At 37.8% G+C, this 23,124-nt stretch overlaps 3 protein-coding genes and 1 long non-coding RNA gene across 5 annotated transcripts in view; 1 reads left to right on the forward strand and 3 right to left on the reverse strand.

The window, feature by feature from the left end:
- The window catches only part of LOC137754895 (uncharacterized), a 238,912-nt gene that overhangs the window by 215,675 nt on the left and 113 nt on the right, over window positions 1–23,124 (forward strand). The window lies entirely within an intron of this gene.
- Window positions 4,054–7,757, reverse strand: KRT40 (keratin 40). The gene is given in 5 exon segments (XM_068530892.1): window positions 4,054–4,153; window positions 4,671–4,891; window positions 5,727–5,988; window positions 6,257–6,339; window positions 7,311–7,757. Coding segments are annotated over 5 exon segments (1,113 nt in total).
- LOC137754946 (keratin-associated protein 3-3-like) lies at window positions 11,940–12,236 on the reverse strand. The gene has a single exon (XM_068530894.1). The coding sequence runs from the start codon at window positions 12,234–12,236 to the stop codon at window positions 11,940–11,942; it is 297 nt and encodes a 98-aa protein (XP_068386995.1).
- LOC137755026 (keratin-associated protein 3-3) lies at window positions 18,398–18,694 on the reverse strand. The gene has a single exon (XM_068530978.1). It carries the CDS (start codon window positions 18,692–18,694, stop codon window positions 18,398–18,400), a length of 297 nt encoding a protein of 98 aa, XP_068387079.1.

Raw genomic sequence — 23,124 nt, forward strand, 5'->3', positions numbered from 1 at the left:
TAAAACTCCTAGAAGAAAACATAGGCAGTATGCTCTCTTTGACATTGGTCTTAGCAATATATTTTTTAATATGTTTCTTCAGGCAAGGGAAACAAAAGTAAAAATAAACAAATGGGAACACATCAAACTAAAACCTTTTGTGCAGCAAAGGAAACCATCAACAAAATGTAAAGGCTGCCTAATGAATTGGAGAAAAGGTTTTCAAATGATATATCTGATAAGGGGTTAATATTCAAAATATGCAAAGAACTCAGACAAGTCAACATCAAAAAAACCCCTATCAACCCAATCAAACATGGGCAGAGGACCTGAATTGACATTTTTCCAAAGAAGACATACAGATGGCCAACAGACACATGAAAAAATTCTCAACATCACTAATCATCAAGGAAATGTGAATCAAAATCATAATGAGATACCACCTCACACCTGTCAGAATGCCTATCATCAGAAAAACAACAAATGACAAGTGTTGATGAGGATGTGGAGAAAAGGGTTGTGGACAAATATAAATTGGTGCAGCCACTATGGAAAACAGTATGGAGGTTCCTCAAAAGATTAAAAATAAAATGCCCTGTGATCCAGATATTTCACTTCTGAGTATTTACCTGAAGAAAACAAAAACACTAACTAAAAAAGATATATGCAACCACATCTTCATTGCAGCATTATTTACAATAGCCAAGATACAGAAGCAACTTAAGTGTCCATTGATAGATGAATGGATAAACAAGATGGAATGCTCAGCCATAAAAAAATGAAATCTTGCCATTTGCGACAACATGGATGTATCTAGAGTGTATTATGCTCAGTGAAATAAGTCAGAGAAAGACAAACACCATATGATCTCACTTATATGTTGAATATAAAAAACAAAACAGGGCTTCCCTGGTGGCGCAGTGGTTGAGAATTTGCCTGCCAGTGTGGGGCACACGGGTTCGGGCCCTGGTCTGGGAGGATCCCACATGCCGCGGAGCAACTGGGCCCGTGAGCCACAACTGCTGAGCCTGTGCGTCTGGAGCCTGTGCTCCGCAACAGGAGAGGCCGCGACGGTGAGAGGCCCGTGCACCGCGATGAAGAGTGGCCCCCGCTTGCCGTGGCTGGAGAAGGCCCTCGCACGGAAACGAAGACCCAACACAGCCAAAAACAAATTAATTAATTAATTAATTTTTTAAAAAAAAGTTTAAAAAAACAAAACAAAACAAAACAAACAAACAAAAAACTCAAAATGAAAACAGACTCATAGATTCAGAGAACAAATAAACTTCCACTAGTTTATTTTGAGTATTTTCACTACTTTTTTGTTGTTGTTAAATCAGGAGAGTGCTATGTAAAAACATCTAGCATAAAATTTTAGGTCTCAAACTTGGTTTTTCTTTAAACCTACCGTGTATTAACTATTATTAGGTGCTTTATTTCTTAGTGCTCGAAAAAATAGAGATAAAAAAGTGAAAAGAAGAACTTTTCTTCAGCTTTCTACTGTGTTTTTAAAAAACCTCTTAAATTTTAAAACAATAGACTCACAGTAAGTTGTAAAGATAGTATAGAGAGGTTCCATGTACCCTAGTTTTCTCCAATGGTTATATCTTACTCAACTGTTGTACAGTTGTAAAATCAGGAAGTTGGCATTGATACAATGCATTTGTTTAGTTCTATATAATTTTTTCCACATGTGTAGATTAATGTAACCACAACTGTAATCAAGATGTGCAACAGTTCAACCACCACAAAGATCTCCTTCATGCTATATCTAATTTGTTCTCCATCTCTATAATTTTGTCATTTCAAGTGTGTCAAATCATACAGTATATGACCGAGACTGCCTTTTTTCACTCAGCATAATGACCTTGAGATCTTGAGAACATTTTCGTTGTTTGCAGTTGTTGACTATTACAAATAAAGCTTCTATGAATAATCATGTATTTTGTTTTGTTTTCAATCCCTTTACTTTCTTTTTAATTTTTTATATTTTTTAATTTTTTAATTTTTAATTTTTATTTTATATTAGAGTATTGTTGATTAATAGTGTTGGTTAGTTTCAGGTGTACAACAAAGTGATTCAGTTATACATATACATGTATCTATTATTTTTCAAATTCTTTTCCCATTTAGGTTATTACAGAATATTGAGCAGAGTTTCCTGTGCTATACAGTAGGTTCTTGTTTGTTATCTATTTTAAATATAGGAGTGTATGTGTGTCAATCCCAAACTCCCAATCTATCCCTCCGTCCTCCCTTCCCCCCTGGTAACCATAAGTTCATTCTCTAGGTCTGTGAGTCTGTTTCTGTTTCGTAAATAATTTCATTTGTATCACTTTCAACCTACCTATATCATTATATTTGAAGTGAGCTTCTTGTTGAAAGTATATAATTGTGTCATGCTTTTTTATTCCTTATGCCAGTCTCTGCCTTTTAATTGGTGTATTCAAACCATTTCCATTTGCTGTAATTGATATGGTAGGGCTTAAGTCTACATTTTATTTTTTGTTTTCTGTTTGTTCCCTGTTTTTTTTCTTTCATTTTTCTTTCTTTTTCCTGCCTTCCTGTAGGTTACTTGAATACATTTTAGAATTCTATTTTGATTTATCTATAATGTTTTAAAGTGTATTTCTTTGCATATCTTTTTTTTTTTTTAATTTATTAATTTATTAATTTATTTTTGGCTGTGTTGGGTCTTCGTTTCTGTGCAAGGGCTTTCTCTAGTTGCGGCAAGTGGGGGCCACTCTTCATCGCGGTGCGCGGGCCTCTCACTGTCGCGGCCTCTCTTGTTGCAGAGCACAGGCTCCAGACGCGCAGGCTCAGTAGTCGTGGCTCATGGGCCCAGTTGCTCCGCAGCATGTGGGATCTTCCCAGACCAGGGCTCGAACCTGTGTCCCCTGCATTGGCAGGCAGATTCTCAACCACTGCACCACCAGGGAAGCCCTGCATATCTTTTTAAGTAGTTGCTCTAGGTGTTGTATTATACATATATAACTTATCATGGTCTACTGGGCTTGACGTTTTATCAGTTCAAGTGAACTATACAAACCTTACCTCTGTTTACCTCCCTTTACTCTCCTCTTCTTAGAGCATTTTTTTTTTCTGTCTGCACCAGCTGGTGTTTCTGGGTTGCTGGTTTCTCTAGTTTCCAACTCCAGGATATATGAGGCAAAAAGAAACCCCAGGGAGCTCATCTGTTGTTCCTTGTATATCAAGGACTCTAGTTGGTTTGGCTTCTTCCACATTCCAGAGTCTGCTTTTATTTGTTTTTATATGTGATTTCTAGGATTTTTAGCCATACTTAAGAAGAGGAATGGGGAAATATACATCTACTTCATCTTTCTGGAAATTCTCTACTTTGCTGTTTAAATGTGTGAGAATATTTATTCTTATATCCTAAATGTCCAGTAACAGATGATTGTATATAGAACTTGATGTACAAGAAAGGCAGCACCACAAAGGTGGCAAAGCCATCTTCATGAGGAAAGAATAGATTGCTTAGAAAGTATGTTGATAAAACTGGTTTACAGTATGATGAAAAATTAAGTTAAATCCCTACCTTACACTAAATACAAAGGTAAACTTCAGATAGCTTAAAGTTACAAATAGAAATGTAAAACAATGAGGCTAATGGAAGAAGAAGCAGGAGAATATCTTTGTGACTTAGGATGGGGAAAGGTTTCTTAAACAAGATCCAAAAATACAAAACTTAAATCACTAAGATGTATACTTTAAATATCTTACAATTTTATTTGTCAATTATACCTCAATAGAGCTGAAATTTAAAAAAAAACAGTAATAAGCTACAAGGCTGTATTTACCATGCTAAAGGAATGAAAACATTATATTTGGAGATCAGCAAGAAAGCTTTATAAACTCCTAGGATATCACAAATAAGCAGAAGAGGAAATGATAAAACATAAATACATTGTGGATGCTTAGAGGAGAAATTTAGAATATGAAAGCCTTCTTGACTTGAGTTTCAAGTTTGGATGTCCCTGACTGAAGCGCAATCTCCTTTCCAGGACACTGCTGGCTTCCATTCCTCCATCTGCCGTGCTGGGTGTTTAACCTTCATGTACAGCAGTTTTCCATTGTTCAAATTATGTATGCCAAGCATGGCTCACAAGTGTTGTTTGACGTGCTTGTTGCAGAACATGGGTTACAGGGAAGCCTGTGGAAAATCCATTTTTAACTAAGCTTAATATGGGGAAGCTGGATAAAATGTCAACTCAGAAAAAAATCTGCTAAAATTTGCCCAGCAAATTATGTTCTGAAGAATACTCTTTGCAGAGTAACATTTGACTGAAGCCTATTTTATCCCTGGACCCAGAATTGTCACTTCATGCTCACTGAAGCATTAACAGTTGAATAAGTTTTATGTATTTTCTTCACTTGGCAAATGCCATCTTATGCGTGTTCTTGAGTTTCCTTTAATGGAAGACAGGAGCAAAGGGAGACTCCCAGCTTGAAATGTCATATGTAATATTTTTTTTGCTTTAGAACTTTGGAATATTTTGAACATTTCTATTGTCATGTGATTAGCCTCGCTGCTTTTCGTCACTCTTTAAGAAGATCTTTTAACACATTAAGGAGGTTTGACCTTGGCCAGATCTTGGGGAAACAGGATTGTCTTACATGAGTCTCTTTGTGACTCTGGGGGATTTTGAGAGTAATTGTGTGGAACTTGCCTGCAGTCCTCACTCTCCAGCAGCCCCCGGCGTGTGTTGATCTCACACTCCAGGCGGGCCTTGGTGTCCAGCAGCACCTCCTACTCCTGGTTCTGCCGTTCGAGATCGCAGCGGATCTCGGCCAGCTGCTTCTCCACATTATCAGTCAGGCACTGTATGTGGGCCAGCTGGGAGCTGTACTGGGCCTCGGTTTCTGCCACGGTGCATTCCAGAGATTCTGTCTGCAGAAGGAAAAGAGTGTAAAAAAAGCTGTTGTAACACAGTCTCTGGTGCTAGATGGCCTGTTTTTCAACCTTGCTCTATCCTTTTTTTCCAGTGTGACTTTGGGAAAATTACCTAGCTTCTCTGAGCCTCAGTTTTACTCTATAAAAAATGAGGAATGAAAAGTACCTATCTCATAGGGTGTTTGGGAGGGTTAAATGAGTAAATATATATAAAGTATCTAAAACAGGGTCTGGAAAAAATTTAAGGGTAGTAAGTGTTATCATTACCACTATGACCACTGCAACCTGAAACATACTTGTGTAGCCTACAGAGGATCAGAAGCATTTGAGAGGAAATGTATATGTGCTCCAGGGTCCTAGTGTGGTTAAGAGAAGAGGTTCTGGGATTGAACCACTTGGATTCAGCTTCCACTTTTGCTGCTTAAAAATTGCATGACCTCCTATTACTTAATCTCTCCGTTTTCCTCATCTGTATAATGGGGTCAGTAAAGGGATTTACCCCATAAGGTTATTGTGAGGCTTAAATTAGCATTGTGCCTCTTGCAAGATGAATGCTCAGCTATTATTCACCCAGGTATTCTCTATAGGACCTAATGTGGCACACACAGTGGTGCTGTGATTATCAGCCTGATTTTCATACCTTATGAATTGGATTAGAGTTAGGAGTAGCATAAAGCATCCAGGAAAGCCATTTGTGGAGTTGTCTCCTCCCCAAAAGTAATGGCAGGTGAAGGGTTTGGTTCCTCCATCTGGCACTGTCCAGTGGTCATTTCATATTTACATTCAGAGACACACCAGAATGATCAGACTGCCTAGAGTAATTTTATTCCACGTTAAGCAACATCTACCCAAGTTCCATTTGTATACACAACATGAGCTCTACCAGTTTAACTTTGTCACTCTTAGATCCCTTCAGTGATTTTGCCATTTTCCTCACCTCTTCATGGTTTTTCTTAAGGCAAAGGAGATCATCCTTCAGAGAATCCGCGTGGGCCTCCAGATTGGATTTGCACAGGGTTGGCTCACCCAGGATCCCATGCAGGCCACTGATGTCATTCTCTACCAGCTGGCGAAGAGACAGTTCAGACTCGTACCTTTCACAGCAAAAGAGATATAGCCGACGCTTACTCTGCAGGACACTGCGCAAAGTGCTGGGGCACACAGATGAGTGACACATGACCTCAAGGAACCCACATGCCTTAATTTCTTCTACACCCCAAATCATGAAAAATTCAAGTTTTGTGAGCATTCTTAGCTTGAAAAATATTATATAGAGAATACTTGTGATGTGTGTGTGTAGGTACGTGAGAGAAGGAGAGAAAGAGGCACCATAAACTATTTTCAAATTCAAATTAAACTTACTTTGACCTGAAGTCATCGGCAGCCAGTTTGCAGTTGTCAAGCTGTACAGCGACTCTAGAATTCTCTGCCTTTGTACACAAGATCTGGGAAGTAAGTTATTATGTCATAAATGGTTCTTTGAAAGAAACCCACATATGTACATGGTTAACAGCTATGCCATTGTTTATCTTTTAAAAGTCTTTATAAGAAAATATAAAATAGCTTTCAGCCTGCTTTTATTAACCATGTCACTTCATGAAGAAAAAAGGAGTGCCAATTTATAGACAAAATAGAGCCATAAAAAGGTTTAGTTTTTTTAATGACCTAAGACATTTTGCAATATTCCTTGGCCATCGAACTCCGGTTTTTCTCCAGAGGTAGTTTGTATTATGACTATATCCGTATCCATGATAATAAAAATTCATCAGTAAGAAAAGGACATAATTACTAGGTAAAGTCATATGATTAAAAAGATGACATTTAAAAAGCTTTTATTGACACATATACACTATTGATACTACGTATAAAATAGATAGCTAATGAGAACATACTGTATAGCACAGAGAACTCTACTTAATGCACTGTGGTGACCTAAATGGGAAGGAAATCCAAAAAAGAGGGGATATATGTATAGCTGATTCATTTTGCTGTACAGTAGAAACTAACACAACATTATAAAGCTACTATACTCCAATAAAAATTAATTTAAAAAAATAAAGTGACTTGTGGAAAAAAATGACATTTCAATATCTATGTTAAAAATAATGTACACGTACCGTGTTACATACAGAAGTAATTATAGATATAACACAGTTTTTCCTCATTCTCTAGCTGATAAAGGTAAATTCAGAGGTAAATGAGTTTATTATGGTCACTTACTAATTAGTGGCAGCACAGGGGCTAGTGTTGATGTTTGCTAACCTTTTGTCCAGTGCCCTTTCCTCTACATCACATTACCTCTGGGAAGTCCCTCACCTTTACCTGGTTTCCTTCCACAGAGCAGCCTCTTGTAGTATAAAGATAAAGTGCATCACAGACTGGGAAGGTGAAACATTCGGGCAATGAGATACTAGACCTTTTGCTGGATATCTTCAATGGTGTCGAAGTAACACTGATAATCAGGGCACACCAAGGGGACATCCTCTTCACACTGTTCTCGGATCCTGCATTCCAGCTCCACATTCATCTCCTCCAGCCCCCGCACCTTCTCCAGATATTTGGCGAGTCTGTCATTCAGAAACTGCATCATCTCCTTCTCGTTGCTGTTGAACATGCCATCCTCACACCAGGCACAGTTCCCCACCGAGCACGGAACATTACAACTCCCAGCAAAGCAGCACGGCGTGAGGCACCCAGTTGGCACGCGAGACCTCGATAGGAAACTGGGGGCCTGGCATCTGGATGTAGCACAGGCACTGGGGAGACAAGTGGTTTCCACGGAACAGGTTGAAGCAAGTGCCCGATCAGAAGCCCTGACACCCGACTCAGAAGAGCAGCAAGTGGAGGAATAGTCAGAAGCCATCCTATCAGAAGTGAAGGACAAGACTAATTGCAAAACTCTGATTGCCTGCCTTCAAAAGTCTCATTCCTTCCTGAGACTTTTCTAGAGCCCCTCAAATGGCTATTTACAGAAGGCACCGGATGTTTTCTGGTGCCAGTTTTCATATGAACATTCATTAGTGTTGCTTTTTGCTGAAGAAGAGTTTTATGCCTCATAAAAGAGGCATAACTTCAGGTTACTAAATAAGGACACAATCTCCATGTGCCAATAGGATAAAATACTAGTTTCAGAAAATCTTCATAGGAAGCATTGTCCTTTTGACAGAATAAGGAAAAAATGAAAATTTGGCCAATCAGTAATAGTAGATACGACTGATTACACATGAGGAAAATAATATTCCTGCAGATTTTGATCCTGTGCATTGAACACTGTTTATGTCTTCTTTTAAAATTAATATTGCAACTCATTTAAATGTCATTTATTTGTTTGTGCCACCACCATAAAAGTGTTCTGTGCGATTAGCAATCTTTGCGATGCTTTTTGTGCTCGCATGGTGGAGTGAGGTGTGTACTTGGTTTCAAGCGTGTGTGTATGAACCATACCTGCCTGTGTGCAAATTGAAAAGTCACTTTACATAACTGATGGGCATCATTTTTGCCCTCTAGGACAAAATTGAAATCGATTCTCAAGACATGGACTTGGGATTTTTGATTTCCTGAAACTTGCTTTCTCCACATTTCCTATGCCTCATTTTTATATCAGGGATACTATTTTTTACCTGTATCTCTAATAAGAATGAAATGCAAATTGTGTTATAATCTTTTAGTCTCTCAGGAAACTAAACCCTCATTTATGACACTTCAGAGTAGGGGCAAGGAAGCTACAGAAGGCTTTTCTTCTGGGGCATGGAAACTGTTTTCTCTTATTTTCTTACTTATTTAATTTTGAAGGGCCAATTTCATGAAAATTAAAAATACTGGAACTTGGGAATAAAATTCTATAGTATAGGTTCCAGCAGTTCCATTGGATAAAATCCCTGGTGCAGTACTGAATGGATAGGGATTTGAGATATAAGTTTTTTGGATTCTCTCTTAAATTTTATCTCCAACTTTCACTTTTCCTGGCTTTAATTGTGGTATTTATTTCATTAAAAAAGTGTACAGAACAAACTGTCTGCAGAATCTTTAAGATATTTATGGGGGAAAAAACCCCATTATTCTGACAAAGTTAAAATTTTCATGATTCAGAATAAATGATTTTTTTTTCTAACTCTCAGCACTACTTCCTTAGATAGCTGATAATGGAAAAACAAACAAACAACTAAAACCAAACCTGGAGACTTTAGATACATGGATTAGAATAGTCTCTTAGGATTTATTATTCATTGAGCAGAGTTGGTTTTGCTTTTAGTAATTCGCTTTATACTTTAACACTTTGGCTAAAAGTTCTTAACCGAATACAAATTAGACATTCTTTTTCTCTTTGCTACCCTCTTTTTAATGTGTATTTCCCCCTCATCTTTTAAAAGATATTCTATTAATTTTTGTTAATTCAGCAGTTTGACTATGATATATCTAGATGGGGTGTGTGTGTGTGTGTGTGTGTGTGTTTAAGTTATATTTATCCTGCTTGGGATTTGTTGAGATTCTTGAATTTATTGGTTAATAAAATATATCACTAAATTTGGAAAATTTTCAGCTTCCCCTCCGCCCAATTTTTCTGCCCACTTTCTCTCTCCTATCATTCTTGAACTCCAATTTCATGTATGTTTGACCACTTGATACTGTCCTAGAAGCTCAGGTTCTGTTCATTTTTCTCCTTTTTAGTTTTCTCAATGTTTTAGTTTTAACTAAAACATTAGTTAGTTAGTTTCAACTAACATTGATAATTTTGTTCTATTTTAAGATTATTTTGATTATTACTAGATTATTATTTAACTAGCTGTTTCTATTATGATATTAAGGACATCTATTGAATTTTTGACTATACTCTTTAGTTCTAGAATTTTCATTTGCTTCTCTCTTACTTAATTTAAATAATTTAAATATAATTTATTATTTATTAAGCAGAATTTTAAAATTTCACTTTTTCTGGTGAGATTCCTCATCTTGTCCACTCTTTCTTTCACATATTGTTCATCTTTCCCTTTAAATCCATGAAAATATTTATAATATCTCTTTTAAGATTGTTGTCTGCTAATTCTAACATCTATGTATCTATGGACTTATTTTTATTGGCTGCTTTTTCTCTTGATTATAGATGAGATTTTCCTGCTTCTTCACATGTCTGGAAATTTTAAATTATATGCTGTCCCTTTTAGATGATATATTTTAGGAAATATCAATTATGTTGCAGAGTTTTAAGTGTTGAGGTTTGTTCTGACAGGAAGTTAAATCACTGGAAGATCCTCTTGATCTTCTCAGGCTTGATTTTAGGTTTTTCCAGGGCAGGAATAATTTGGTGTGTTCTTTACTCAAGGCTGTGATCCTTACTCTTTTGGGGTGTTCTTCTGGAATATCAATTGAATGCCTAAGGTACTCAGAGTTTTCCCACTCTGGATAGGCTGGAAATTCAAAGTCTGTTAGTATTGAATGACTTTTGGTATGTCCATTCAGCTCTTTATCCCCCAGCAGCCACTCTGTGCTAACTTCCTGGAATTTCATCCTGTGTGCATGCAACGCAGCCTTCTGCAAGTACTTGACAAGATCTTTTACTCAGACTTCTGCACTTCCCCGCATACATCTTCTTCCTTCTAGAACACTATTGTGCAAATTCTAGCTGCCTAAACTTCATTTAGATTTGCCACTTGTGTCTTGACTTGTCTAGAGCAGAACTCAGTATTTCCTTTTTTAATTCTCTCCTCCGTCTCTGCTCCCATGTTCAGTTGGTGACATAACACTACTACCTAATCTACCTTTGACTACATCTTCTTTTCCATATTCTTTTGATCTCCAGCTCCAGTCAATTTACCTTTGATTATGTCTTTCTTCTCTTTATCACTGGGGTATCAATCTTAATTTCCTAATTTTTCTCAATTTTGTGGTACTATAGCACTTGACTAATGCTACTGGTAGAGCACTTATATTTTTATTATTATATAAAGCCTGGCATTCAGTAAATAGTTATTAACTGTATGAGGGAGTGAGTGGGTATTGTGTGTGTATCTGCCTCACCTTCCAGACCTCACCTTCAGCTCATTTTTAGCAGGGTTAGTAAAATACAGGGTACATAACAGGTATTTAATATGTTTATTGAATGAATGATATTATTGTTATTATCTTTTTGCACAAATAGATCAGGCATCTGGATTAGTTGATATATTAGATCATGTTTGGTCTTTGGATCATATTCAGTATTTCCCAGCCTACCTTAAACCATTTTGGGGGGAGGACAAGTCAGGGAAATTATGCTGATATACTGGACCATTTTTTTGTGGTTTATTTTTTTTTAAAGATTTTTTTTTTTGATGTGGACCATTTTTAAAGTCTTTATTGAATTTGTTACAATATTGCTTCTGTTTTATGTTTTGGATTTTTGGCAGCGAGGCATGTGGGATCTTATCTCCCCAACCAGGGATTGAACCCACACCCCCTGCATTGGAAGGCTAAGTCTTAACCACTGGACCACCAGGGAAGTCCCAACTGGACCATTTTATATGCAAGGCCATTTAGTTTTCTTAAAACAACAAGAACAACAAAAGCAAGAAATATTTGTCTGTACTGCCACCCTTTTCAGTTTTGCAGATGTTCTCTGTTTCTTAAAGTGCTGACCTTTGGAATTAAGAAATTCATTTAATGGATTAATAAAAATAAACAGAAGTAATTGTAGACATTTGTGCTATGCCAGAGACGTAAAATTTATTAGGATAATCATGAAGAAGTGCCTCAATTTCCAGAAAGATACCTTTCAAGACTGGAAACAGAATTCCCAAAGCACCCAAAGAAAGATACACTTTAAAATGAAGGAACTGAACAACTTTGGGAAAAGTATTAGGCATCCACCTATTCCAACTGTCCTTGTTTACTGATATCTGCTACATGGACCTTGAAAGTCTCTCGGTTTCTTTTTTGCGGGGGTTGTCAGTGATAGCGCCCTCCTTGTTCCAACTTCGAAAGCAGAGCCAATTAGTTGCAGGTACTGAAACAGGTGAACACTTCTGGGTTGACTCTTCCCATGTCAGGCGCTGAGCGAGGCAGCCATCAGTCAGTAGCACTTCGGGATGCAGGGCTCACAGCAGGGCTGAATGAAGGTTGTGAGGTTGATGCTTTCCAGGCCTGGGGTGGGCTGGGCAGAGTGGAGCAGGAAGCAGGTGGGCACACAGGGCTGAGGAATGTGGCAGGGTGGAGGGCAGTTGTCACAGCAGGTTGGCCCCAGTAACCAAACCGTGTGTGGGCAGGTGCTGGGCAGGCAGACTCCGCACCGACAGAATTTGTCAGAGGAGCAGATGGTGGTGGCAGGGCCGGTGGGGACGCTGCAGCAGTAGGGAGCACAGCAAGCCATGGTGTTGGGAATCTGTGGTTTTTATTGGTTTGGCTTAAAGAAAGATGAGGCTCCTGAGGTGTGAATGTCTCCTCTTGCTCTGGGGCTCTTATATACCCTCTCCAATGGGTGTTGGTCCAACCAGAGGGCTTCTTTCCTGGTTCTTGTTTATGTTAATGTACCCATTATCCTTTGATTGGTTTGACATTTAGATGCTTGTAAAGAGTCTTTATCTTCCTAATTAACCTTTATTTGAGTTCCTTGCTAAATCTGAACTGATTACTCTTGCTATTTGTCTCTGGAACACAAGCTTTATGAGGTATCACCTAAGGCTTCTGCTACTATAATTCCACCAGCCCTGGAGGGGAATATGCATGACAGTACACCTGTAGTATGTAGGTCTTTTCTCTAGCGCTGGCTGGTCGCTGGTCAGTTTTTATTCTTTACCTTTATCTGTTACCAACTGATCTGATGAACTATTCTTGTTTTAAAGAGCACTTAATTTTAGTAACTGTCTTTTAGCTTTGGGAACTTTAAAAAAATTAAGTAATTTTTAATTGATATATAATTGACATGTAACATTGTATTAGTTTAGTTTTCAGACTTTTGGAGATCAAACTTACATTGATATGGAGAAATATGCTATTATTCCATTTTTATCATAAAATATTATAATACATATTCATTAAAAATTTGGACTATATAGAAAAGTATAAAGAAAACAAATTATCCATAATCTTATCATCAAGAGAAATTCTCTATTAATGTTTACATATGTCCCTCTAGTCACTTTTCATACATTTGTTTGTCATTTTATTACATCACTGGAATCACATTGTGCATATGGTTCTATAACTTGCATTTTCACTTAAACATATACATTTTCATTATCTTGTATTCTTAAGTATATTTGATAATGTCATTTTTAACATTTCCTAGCGTTCATCATATAATTTACTTCTAAGTTGCTTAAAAATCTCATATTATTAATCATTTAAGCTATTTGCAACTTTTCCCTGTGATAATTGTGGCAAGAGTAACAACTGTGTATGTAAATCTTTATGCACATTTCTTATCATTTCAGAAACAGGGCTAATTATTAGGTAGAATTATTGATGCAAATGTTAATTAATGATATTTTAAGGCCTTTGATATTCATTGCCATACGGCTTTCCAGAATGGTTCTATTTACCCATTTTTTTTGTTTACATATTCCCACCAGCTGTGCTTGAGAATTCCTGTTTCCCTACACTTTTGCTAGATATTTTATTTTTAAAGTGTTTGCCAATTTGGTGGGTGGAAAATGAAATTTCATTGTTGTAGTATTTACATTTCTTTCATAACTGTTAGGTTAAAACACTCTTTCATAAGGACATTTATCTTTCTATTGAGAACTGGCTTGCTTTGTTTCTTTTTCTGCTGAGTGTGGGAAAGTTGAACTTTTAGCTTATGTCTACATGCTAAGTAAAAGAATAACAACACCATGATACTAATATCGCTACCAATGGAAAGTGAAGTTAGGGACCTAAGCTGATATGTCCACAATTGATTTTGTTCACGTTTTTTTTCCCAAAGTAGTACATTTTCTCCCCAGATGAAATGTAGCTGTGGTAGGAAAGACATGGATTCTAGCTCCAGTAGACCATTTAGACTTCAAGCATAGTTCAGCATATGAGAGGGAACACAGAGTGGGCTCCTGTCCGGGGTCACCCTGACGACTCAAAGCATTTCCACTCAACTGTGACTCACTCATCCTTCAAGCCATGGTTCTTCTCTCTTCCTTTAAGTCTACCTGAATCTCAGTGCATGATGGGAAAGTCTGTGTGATTTTTTTCTGGAGGGGGTGTGGATTCAATAGGACCACATTAAGAGTTACAAGAGTTCTTTACTGGTCCCAGTACTGTTGGCTAACTTTCTTGCTATGGCAAGAAATTAACTTTTTGGAGCCTCATCTTTCTCCTCTGTAAAATAAGGGTAATTATATCTACATTCTTCCACTCTGAAGATTATTGTGAGGCTCGCATGAGATAAAAATGGATTAAAGTACATAGACAGTCATAAAGTGCTACACAAAGATAAATTATTACCATCATTATCCAAGCAAGTTGCAGGTCAAACCTAGGGGAAGAAGAAGGGGAAGAAAGTAAGTAAAAGAGCAACCTTCCTGGAAATGGCAAACATTTACCTAAAAGTTCTCACCTACAGTTAGAGAAAATGGCTGGCATGGAAGTTAATAAATTTCAAATTTGAAGAAATTCTCTATGGCTCTGCTTGGAAGAAAGGGTTCGTGATCTTTGCTGGTGTCCCTGGATTTCCCCTAGATTGATCATTGAGTGAATACCTGCCAAATTGCTCACCCTTTTACTCAGCGCTGATTATTAAGAAAATTATTTTGACATTTTAAGAAAAGCATTATAAAGGGGTTTGCAGACTCTCACAGTTAGAATTTCATGGCAGAAAAATATCAATCTCTTATTTAGAAAGCATATTATTTTGAGTCAACCTTATAAGGAAAAGGAATTGTTACTATTCTGTGTGGAATATTATGTTTCTGTAACTAGAAACAAGACTTTAGCTTACAGATTAGAAACAGTTGTAAAATGCCAAGTTTATGAATAAACTCATTTCTTTTATTGAAAAGACCTGTAGTGCTTTATTAGAATTTATCTTCTCTGCAATGGTCTAAGAGACCTGGGGATAACTCTCCTTTTTTATTAATTAGGATCATGAGTCCTAGAGAGGTGAGATAATTTGCCTTAGATGGCCTGGTGGTTGACTTGTCAAAAGCTAAATATAGGACATTTTGGGGTTAAGCTACCTTTCATGTGGTTTAAAATGCAAATTTAAAGAATGTGTCAGAGATATTAAGCATATTTATTTTTAGAAACAAAGGGTACCTTTTTTCTTTAAGCAAGTGCAGGAAAAACATGATGATTCTTGATGAGATGGTAGATTTTCAAAGTGCTGAAAATTTACACACACACACACACACACACACACACACAAGAGCTAGTTCAGTTTTTTCTTTGAAGTATAGTTGATTTACAATGTTGTGGCAATCTCTGCTGTAAAGCAATGTGACTCAGTCATACACAGAGACATTCTTTTTTTTATATTCTTTTCCATTATGGTTTATCTCAGGAAATTGAATATAGTTCCCTGTGCTATACAGTAGGACCTTTTTTTTTAACTTTTAATTTTATATTGGAGTAGAGTTGATTAACAATGTTGTGATAGTTTCAGGTGTACAGCAAAGTGATTCAGTTATACATGTACATGTATCTATTCTTTTTCAAATGCTTTTCCCATTTAGGTTGTTACAATATTGAGCAGAGTTCCTTGTGCTATACAGTAGGTCCTTGTTGGTTATCCATTTTAAATACATCAGTGTGTACATGTCAATCCCAAACTCCCTAAGTATCCCTTTCCCCCACCCTTCCCCCCAGGATCTTGTTGTTTATCCATCTTATATATAATAGTTTACATCTGCTAATCCCAAACTCCCAGTCCTTCCCTCTCCCACCCCCCTTCCTCTTGGCGACCATAAGTCTGTTCTCTATGTCTCTGAGTCTAGAACTTGCCCAGTTTTAATTACACGATTCTATGGTCAGTGGGGGTATCTGGCCAATGAAGATATAAAGATTGATAATAAAAAGAGATAGAAGTAAAATATGGTTGTTAGTCTCTTGTTTGGAATCTCTTATTGCTTCGAGGGTTCAGCCTGAACACCCCTGCTGGGGGGTCGCACCTCAGGGTCTTTGGATTTCTTCTCTCTCCCTGGCCTCAGTCTCTCCCATCTTTAAAGCATCCATGAGTTAGTAAGCTGCTGTTCTGTCTGGAAGAGCTTCTCCTTACCTCTTCTGCTTCATCACCTTTTAATGCTTAGCTTGGATAGCTCGAAGGCTTTCCATAACTGTCCCTCACCCTAACACTGACTCACTAAATAAATCTGGGTTTTTAGTTACCCTGTCTGTGTGCTTGCCTGGCATACTGCTCACATCTCTGTCACAGCAGAAATCACAAGGCGTTATAATTATGTTCATACAACATACATAGAACACATACTCTGTGATTATAATAATTTGTCTCCTTCACGAGATTTGAGAGAAACTTGAGGGCACTTTAGGTAATAACATTTCTTTAATGTTTATACTCTTGGTATGGATTTGGAGCCTGGCATGGGAGAGGCATGCAAGAAATATTGGCCAAGTGAATGAGTTAATGGACTAAATCCCTTGTCGACTGTATCCTAGGTTGTGTTCCATCTTCTTACTCCATGGCTTCTAAGTTCTGTTCATTCAGAGCTGAGCTACTAACAAGCCTGTGGGATCCTCTGAGAAATCCTTCTCTGAAGAGACTGATAGGCAAACTGAGGACATTTAAGAACATGTTTATTTAAAGGCATTTGCTTCTCCTCTTCCTTGCTCTCTTTTTCTTTTTCACACGCATTCTTTCGGTTTTAGCTCAATGCTTTTTCGGATTTCGACATATGTATTATACGTATATATGTATTCATATATAAATATATAATATATACTTATATATTATCTATTTTAAGATATATTTATATTTATATATATGTAATCTAAGGCTGGAAAAAATAATCTGCACAAGAAAAAAATTAAGTAGTTTTGTAAAATGAAGTAAAATTAAGTAGTAGATTAAACCATGTTTAATCAGGCTTTGGCTCTGGATCTCACACTATCATCTGGAAAATATTGGCATTCTATTCATTACTGGGGTAGTATTGTGGCAGGTAGAGATCTATTCCTAGTGCCCTACTACTAGAATTGACCACTTTAAGTTCTCTCCAAGGGGAAATGAAGTCAAAATGGTAAGTCCACTAAATGACTCAGATCTTAGAATTGAATACCTGCCACTTTTAATCTATGAGCCAGTATATCTTTTTCTATTACAATTGGAGGGGATGATTTTGTTAAAGGTTCTTATATTTTTATTTCTCTTGCATAGTTTTAGTTAATGTCATAACTGTGTTCATTAAGCTTCTGTCTCTATTAGCATTGGAGGCTCTGTGATGTGGTAGAAAGAATTGGGCTTTAAAGCCAAACAGATATACAAGGAGCTCAGTCCTGGTTTTCTTAGTAACTAAACTTTGTGGCTTTGAGAATGTTGAATCGCTCTTAAAGCTTCATTTTCCTATTATGCTGTTTTAAGGGTTACATGAATTAATACATGTGATTTACCTGGCAAATTGTAGGTAAATAAATGCTGGCTCACTCCCAAATTGTATTTGTCTGAGGAGGAGGAGAGAAGGTGAACATAAAAGATAAGCAATTTAAAGTTAGCAAGCCATGTTAGTAAGCTAGTTTTAGTTATCCCTCTAAGAGCTTCTTTTTTTTTTTTTTTTTTTTTTAAAACAACTACCAGGGTACCATTGGGCATCTTTATTTTTTTTTAATTTTTACTTATTTATTTATTCATTCATTTATGGCTGTGTTGGGTCTTCGTTTCTGTGCGAGGGCTTTCTCTAGTTGCGGTGAGCGGGGGCCACTCTTCATCGCGGTGCGCGGGCCTCTCACCATCGTGGCCTCTCTTGTTGCGGAGCACAGGCTCCAGACGCGCAGGCTCCAGACGCGCAGGCTCAGTGATTGTGGCTCACGGGCCCAGCCGCTCCGCGGCATGTGGGATCCTCCCAGACCAGGGCTCGAACCTGCGTCCGCTGCATTGGCAGGCAGATTCTCAACCACTGCGCCACCAGGGAAGCCCCTAAGAGCTTCTTTTTTTAAAGAAAATAATTATCTTTCCTTTACCTTTTTTTTTAATGAAAGAAATACACCAAAAACTCTAACATAAACGAAGAACACAACTTGCCACAGAAATAAAGTTTATTGGATAACCCATCAAGATATTTTTCCTCTATGAAGATGCCCAATACAAGAAATGGCATGCAAGAAGCAACATGACCAAGAAAATACAGTTTGAAGTCTTATAGATTTCAATACTATTTTGATAATAGATGACATTCACCTGCCCAAATGAATCAAACAGTTAGCCAAATAACCATAAAAATTTCTTGATTTTCTTTCCATTGAGATGAAAAGTAGGTTTTCCATATCTACGCCATCTGGTCTACCTCAATATTTGATAAACTACTGAGGCAAGTGAATGCTGAATAGATAGCTTCTGTGTTATTGCCAGGTACTGAGCGAGGCAGCCATCGGTCAGCAGCAGCTTGGGATGCAGGGCTCACAGCAGGGCTGAATGAAGGTTGTGAGGTTGATGTTTTCCAGGCCTGGGGTGGGCTGGGCAGAGTTGAGCAGGAAGCAGGTGGGCACACAGGGCTGAGGAATGTGGCAGGGTGGAGGGCAGTTGTCACAGCAGGTTGGCTCCAGTAACCAAACCGTGTGTGGGCAGGTGCTGGGCAGGCAGACTCCACACCGACAGAATTTGTCAGAGGAGCAGATGGTGGTGGCAGGGCCGGTGGGGACGCTGCAGCAGTAGGGAGCGCAGCAAGCCATGGCGTTGGGAATCTGGTTTACTCTTGGTTTCTTGGAGAGAAAGATGAGGTTTCTAGGATTAAATATCTTCTCTCACTTTGGGGCTCTTTTATACTCTCCTCATTGGGTGTTGGTCCAATCAGAAGGCTTCCTCTCGTTTTTGTTTATGCTACCCGTTTCCACTAAGGTTCTCTAATTAGTTTCTTATTTACTTGTCCATTAAGAGTTCCTGCCCTTATTAAAGTAATCATGCGTTTGACTCATTGATTTGTCATTTTTGTCATAAGATGATCACATTTTATCTTCACAGGGTCCTGGAATGCCAAATCTTACATGAATTATGAATAATTAGTCTAAGTGACAATTCAGCTATAGTTTCAGAGGATAAATTCTTCTCATTTTTCCCCCCTTAGTTTTAGATAATATGCATAACATAATATGATTTTTAATGGCTAACTTCAGAATATGCAGCTCAGATGATTAATTGGCTCAACAAAGACATGGCAACTTACAGATGAATGTTGCTTATGACTTTATGCATCTCAGTTATATTTGTTGATGCTTATTTATTGATGATATAATTCAGTTTCTATTGCGCAAGCAAGGTGACAGACAGAATGGAATAAGATGAAACGCTTTTCATTATTTTTGATAAATCTATAGTGAGTTTCCAAAGGTTGTATTACTCTATGGGTTTAGGGGTTTTTTTTGTTTGTTGTTTTTTTTAAACAGTCTCTATTCTCAAAGTTGTACCAACGTTGTAGTGAGTCAGAGTGTAAATTCACTGGAAGGAAAGCTCTACCCAGTTGATTTTTTTTTGTTAAATATACCATTAAAAGAAAATCACTTCAGTATTCATTCATTTTCACAGGAATTATTTACTTTAAAATAAGATGAAACAGGAAAGAAGAATCATAAGATTCACAAAATCACAGTGGGTTCTGGAAGGGGTTGTGATCCATTGTTATTTAGCACTGTGACATTCATAGAAATCATGTTTTTTTTCACTGACTTAACTCCCTACTTTGTATGTTTTACTTGTTTTCGTATCCTAGATCTTCAGTTAGGTTGTAAATTCCTTTGAGGAATGCCTTATACACATTCTTCAGCTCAGTTGGCCTTGATTTGCCTTACTGCAGGTTGGCAGATGAGGAAGTTGAACCAAATAATCTCCAATGTGTAATATGCTATGATTCCAACATTTCCACATACTTCCCCATGAGCCGCGCAAAATTATTCGGATAGTGGAGTCTAAATTACATAATTTGTTGGCTAGCAAAAGGTTGTTGAATAAACGCAGAGTACAGCATCTGTTGTCTCTGAGGGGACCTTAGGGGAGACCAGTCTAGCCTGCTTAAAAGAGAAGAAAGCTAGCTAAAAACAAAAACCCCAATTTGCTACTTCTCAAATCCTACTCATCCCTCAAGCACTAGCTTGAACATCCTTCATGAAGAAATTTTAGGGGGTTCTTCTAGATGTTTTCATTCTTTTCTCTGCTCTCACAAAGTGTGCTGCCTATCTTTTCATCTAAGTCTTGTTTTATTCTGGTATATATTACAGTTTCTCATTTATATGTGTCTTCCTTACTCCAATGCAAACTCCTTGAAAGTGGGAATTGCGTCTTAATCTTCTTTGTCTCTGTCAAGCACTTGGGACAATGCCTGGAACATAGACATTTGATAAATATCTACTGAATTGTATTAAATAACAGATAAGAATGAAAAAAGGTATGTATTTATTTTTAGAGTAGCCCCTTATAATAATATAAAACTTTACAAATCAGAGTGACTTATTTCATTTGTGAAGTGTTTTACAGTTCAAAACAGTTTTACAGGGACTTCCCTGGTGGCACAGTGGTTAAGAATCTGCCTGCCAATGCAGGGGACACCGGTTCAAGCCCTGGGCTGGGAAGATCCCGTATGCCGCAGAGCAACTAAGCCCATGCCCCACAGCTACTGAGCCTGAGCTCTAGAGCCCGCGAGCCACAACTACTGAGCCTGTGTGCCACAAATACTGAAGCTTGCGAGCCTAGAGTCCATGCTCTGCAATAAGAGAAGCCACCAGAAGGAGAAGCCCGTGCACTGCAACAAGAGTAGCCCCCGTTCGCCACAACTAGAGATGGCTGATGCGCAGCAATGAAGACCCAACACAGCCAAAAATAAATAAATAATAAAATAGTTAATTAAAACAAAAAAAAGTTTTACATTCCAAGCTTCACCTAAACGAGACAATGAAAAAATGTGGCTCAGCTCAATGTTTGGGGTTCCTTCTGTGAGCTTGTTGATCTCTAATTGCCAGTTTCTCAGCCTCTTTAAAGATGTGTGTGAGTTACAGAGGCAGGGAAAAAAATTAAAATTAAAAGTAGGTGCTGACCTTGGAATTTAAAATAATTCTAAGCTTAGAGTTTAATATATTTTATTATCCAGGCAATTTTCTTCATGTATTTACATATCCTTGTGAGGCCTCTTCTTGACTATGAGATTTATGTTGATGTCATCAGAAAGTGTAATTCTGCTGGACATATTTATAGGTTCATGATGCATGCATGTGTCAAGAGTCAGGTAATTATGGCATTAAACATTGAGACAATACATGGTTTGGGGAAGAGTGGTGTTTATTTAAAGTAAGGAGGTCCATGATAGCATTTTTTCCACTTCTAATTTGAAATCATTGTTCAAAACATAGAGAGAACACTTCTGCAAAACTGAAGGCACAGGGTCAGAACATTTTTTTTTCCAGAGCTTCTTATTAAAGGCTATTTGCTGGGCAGCTCTTAATGACTATTGCAGTCCCTTAGGGCAATGTGGGCAAGCTCGTTGAGGTATCTTTAGCTAGCAGGATTCTGCTTCACACTCACAGGGCTGGATGCAGGTTGTGACAGAGATCCTGCTCAGGTTTGGAGTAGGGTGGCAGCTATTGAGCAGCCAACATGATGGCACGCAGGAGTCAGGCACACAGCAGGGTGGGGGGCAGGTGTCACAGCAGGTGGGCTGAAAGAGGCTGATCTCATGTGGGCAGGTGCTGGGCAAGCAGAGTCCACATTGACAGCACATGTCAGAGGAGCAGGTGGTGGTGGCGGAGCCGGTGGGGACACTGCAGCATCCTTGGAGACAAGACTCACAGGAAGACATAGAGACAGTGGATCAGGTAGACTTTTGTTGCAAAGGAAGGTTTTCTTCTACAAAGTTGTCCTCTGTGAGTCTTTTACAGCCACCCATCTCAAGGAACATGGCTTCCGTCCATCAGAATGTTTCCTTGTTGTTGTTTGTATAATCCCATACAAATAACTCACTAACTTATTTATCAGCCATGGGATGAGCACTCCTTCAGTTTTATTTCGTGGTGTTGCTACATTCAAACTTGTTCCTGTTGCAGTTTCAAAATGGTGTTGATGTAGGTTCTCCACTTATTCAATCACAGGTAAATACATCAGAAGCTACCCTGACTTTCCTCTTTTTTACCAACCAGATTGTGTTCTTACAAGTGATCCCTGCTGAGTGTGAAGAATTAAAAGTGATTTCCCTGAGAAGTAAGAAATGATCCCTCTCAAAATGTGTGCCCTGGATATATTTGAGAAGTCAAAACCTGTGAGATGTTTTTTTCCAGCAGATTCACCTTGCTATCTTTTCATGGATTTGAGAAAATAAAGGAATATCAAAGATATGTAACATGATCTTGATTGAAAAGTTCAGAGTCTGCTAGATGATTTTCTATACTGATCCACTACATTATCTACATATGCAATTATGTATAAACATAAGTAAGTTCTCAATTTTAGAAAGGACATCAGTTTTTTAGCCAGAAGTCAGAACATATTAAAACATAGGTTCATGAGACTATATATAGCCTGAAAAATGAATTTGGCTCTCTTTGCAAAACAGCATGAAAAGTTCTTTTTTTTAAAAGAAAACCAGTGCTCGCTTCGGCAGCACATATACTAAAAGAAAACCAAACTGCCGACCTGCCCATTCCATTTTTCAAAACCACCGCTTAAGCTGATAATCACCGTCTATCAAACAGACAGGTACCTTTAAAAATTCCCTTCCATTTTACTTCAGTTATAGTGTTAACATGACATGGCTAAAACTAGTATGTAACTAGAGTAAAGGAGGCTGATCAACAAACCCACTTGTTATAAGTCAAGTAGTTATTGAATCTCTAACACATTCTGAAGAGTGCCTGTCCTCAAGGAGTATGTGGTCTGATGGAAAAGACTAGAAATCCCTTTACATATGATTCAAACAACATATAATTAAGTACATGGCAGGGAAATAAAAGAGCGTCAGAGATAGTTTTGAATCCTGATGATAACTTACATGCTGTGAGACCTAGATCAAGTTATTAAACGTTCTGGGCTTTAGTTTTCTCAACTACAAATTTTGGGAAAAATAATAATCACCTGCTATGGTCTTACTGCAAAAGTTAAAGGTTGAGAATTACTTATGCAAATC

This window comes from Eschrichtius robustus, chromosome 20 (genome assembly GCF_028021215.1).
Source record: "Eschrichtius robustus isolate mEscRob2 chromosome 20, mEscRob2.pri, whole genome shotgun sequence".
Classification (NCBI taxonomy): Eukaryota; Metazoa; Chordata; class Mammalia; order Artiodactyla; family Eschrichtiidae; genus Eschrichtius; species Eschrichtius robustus.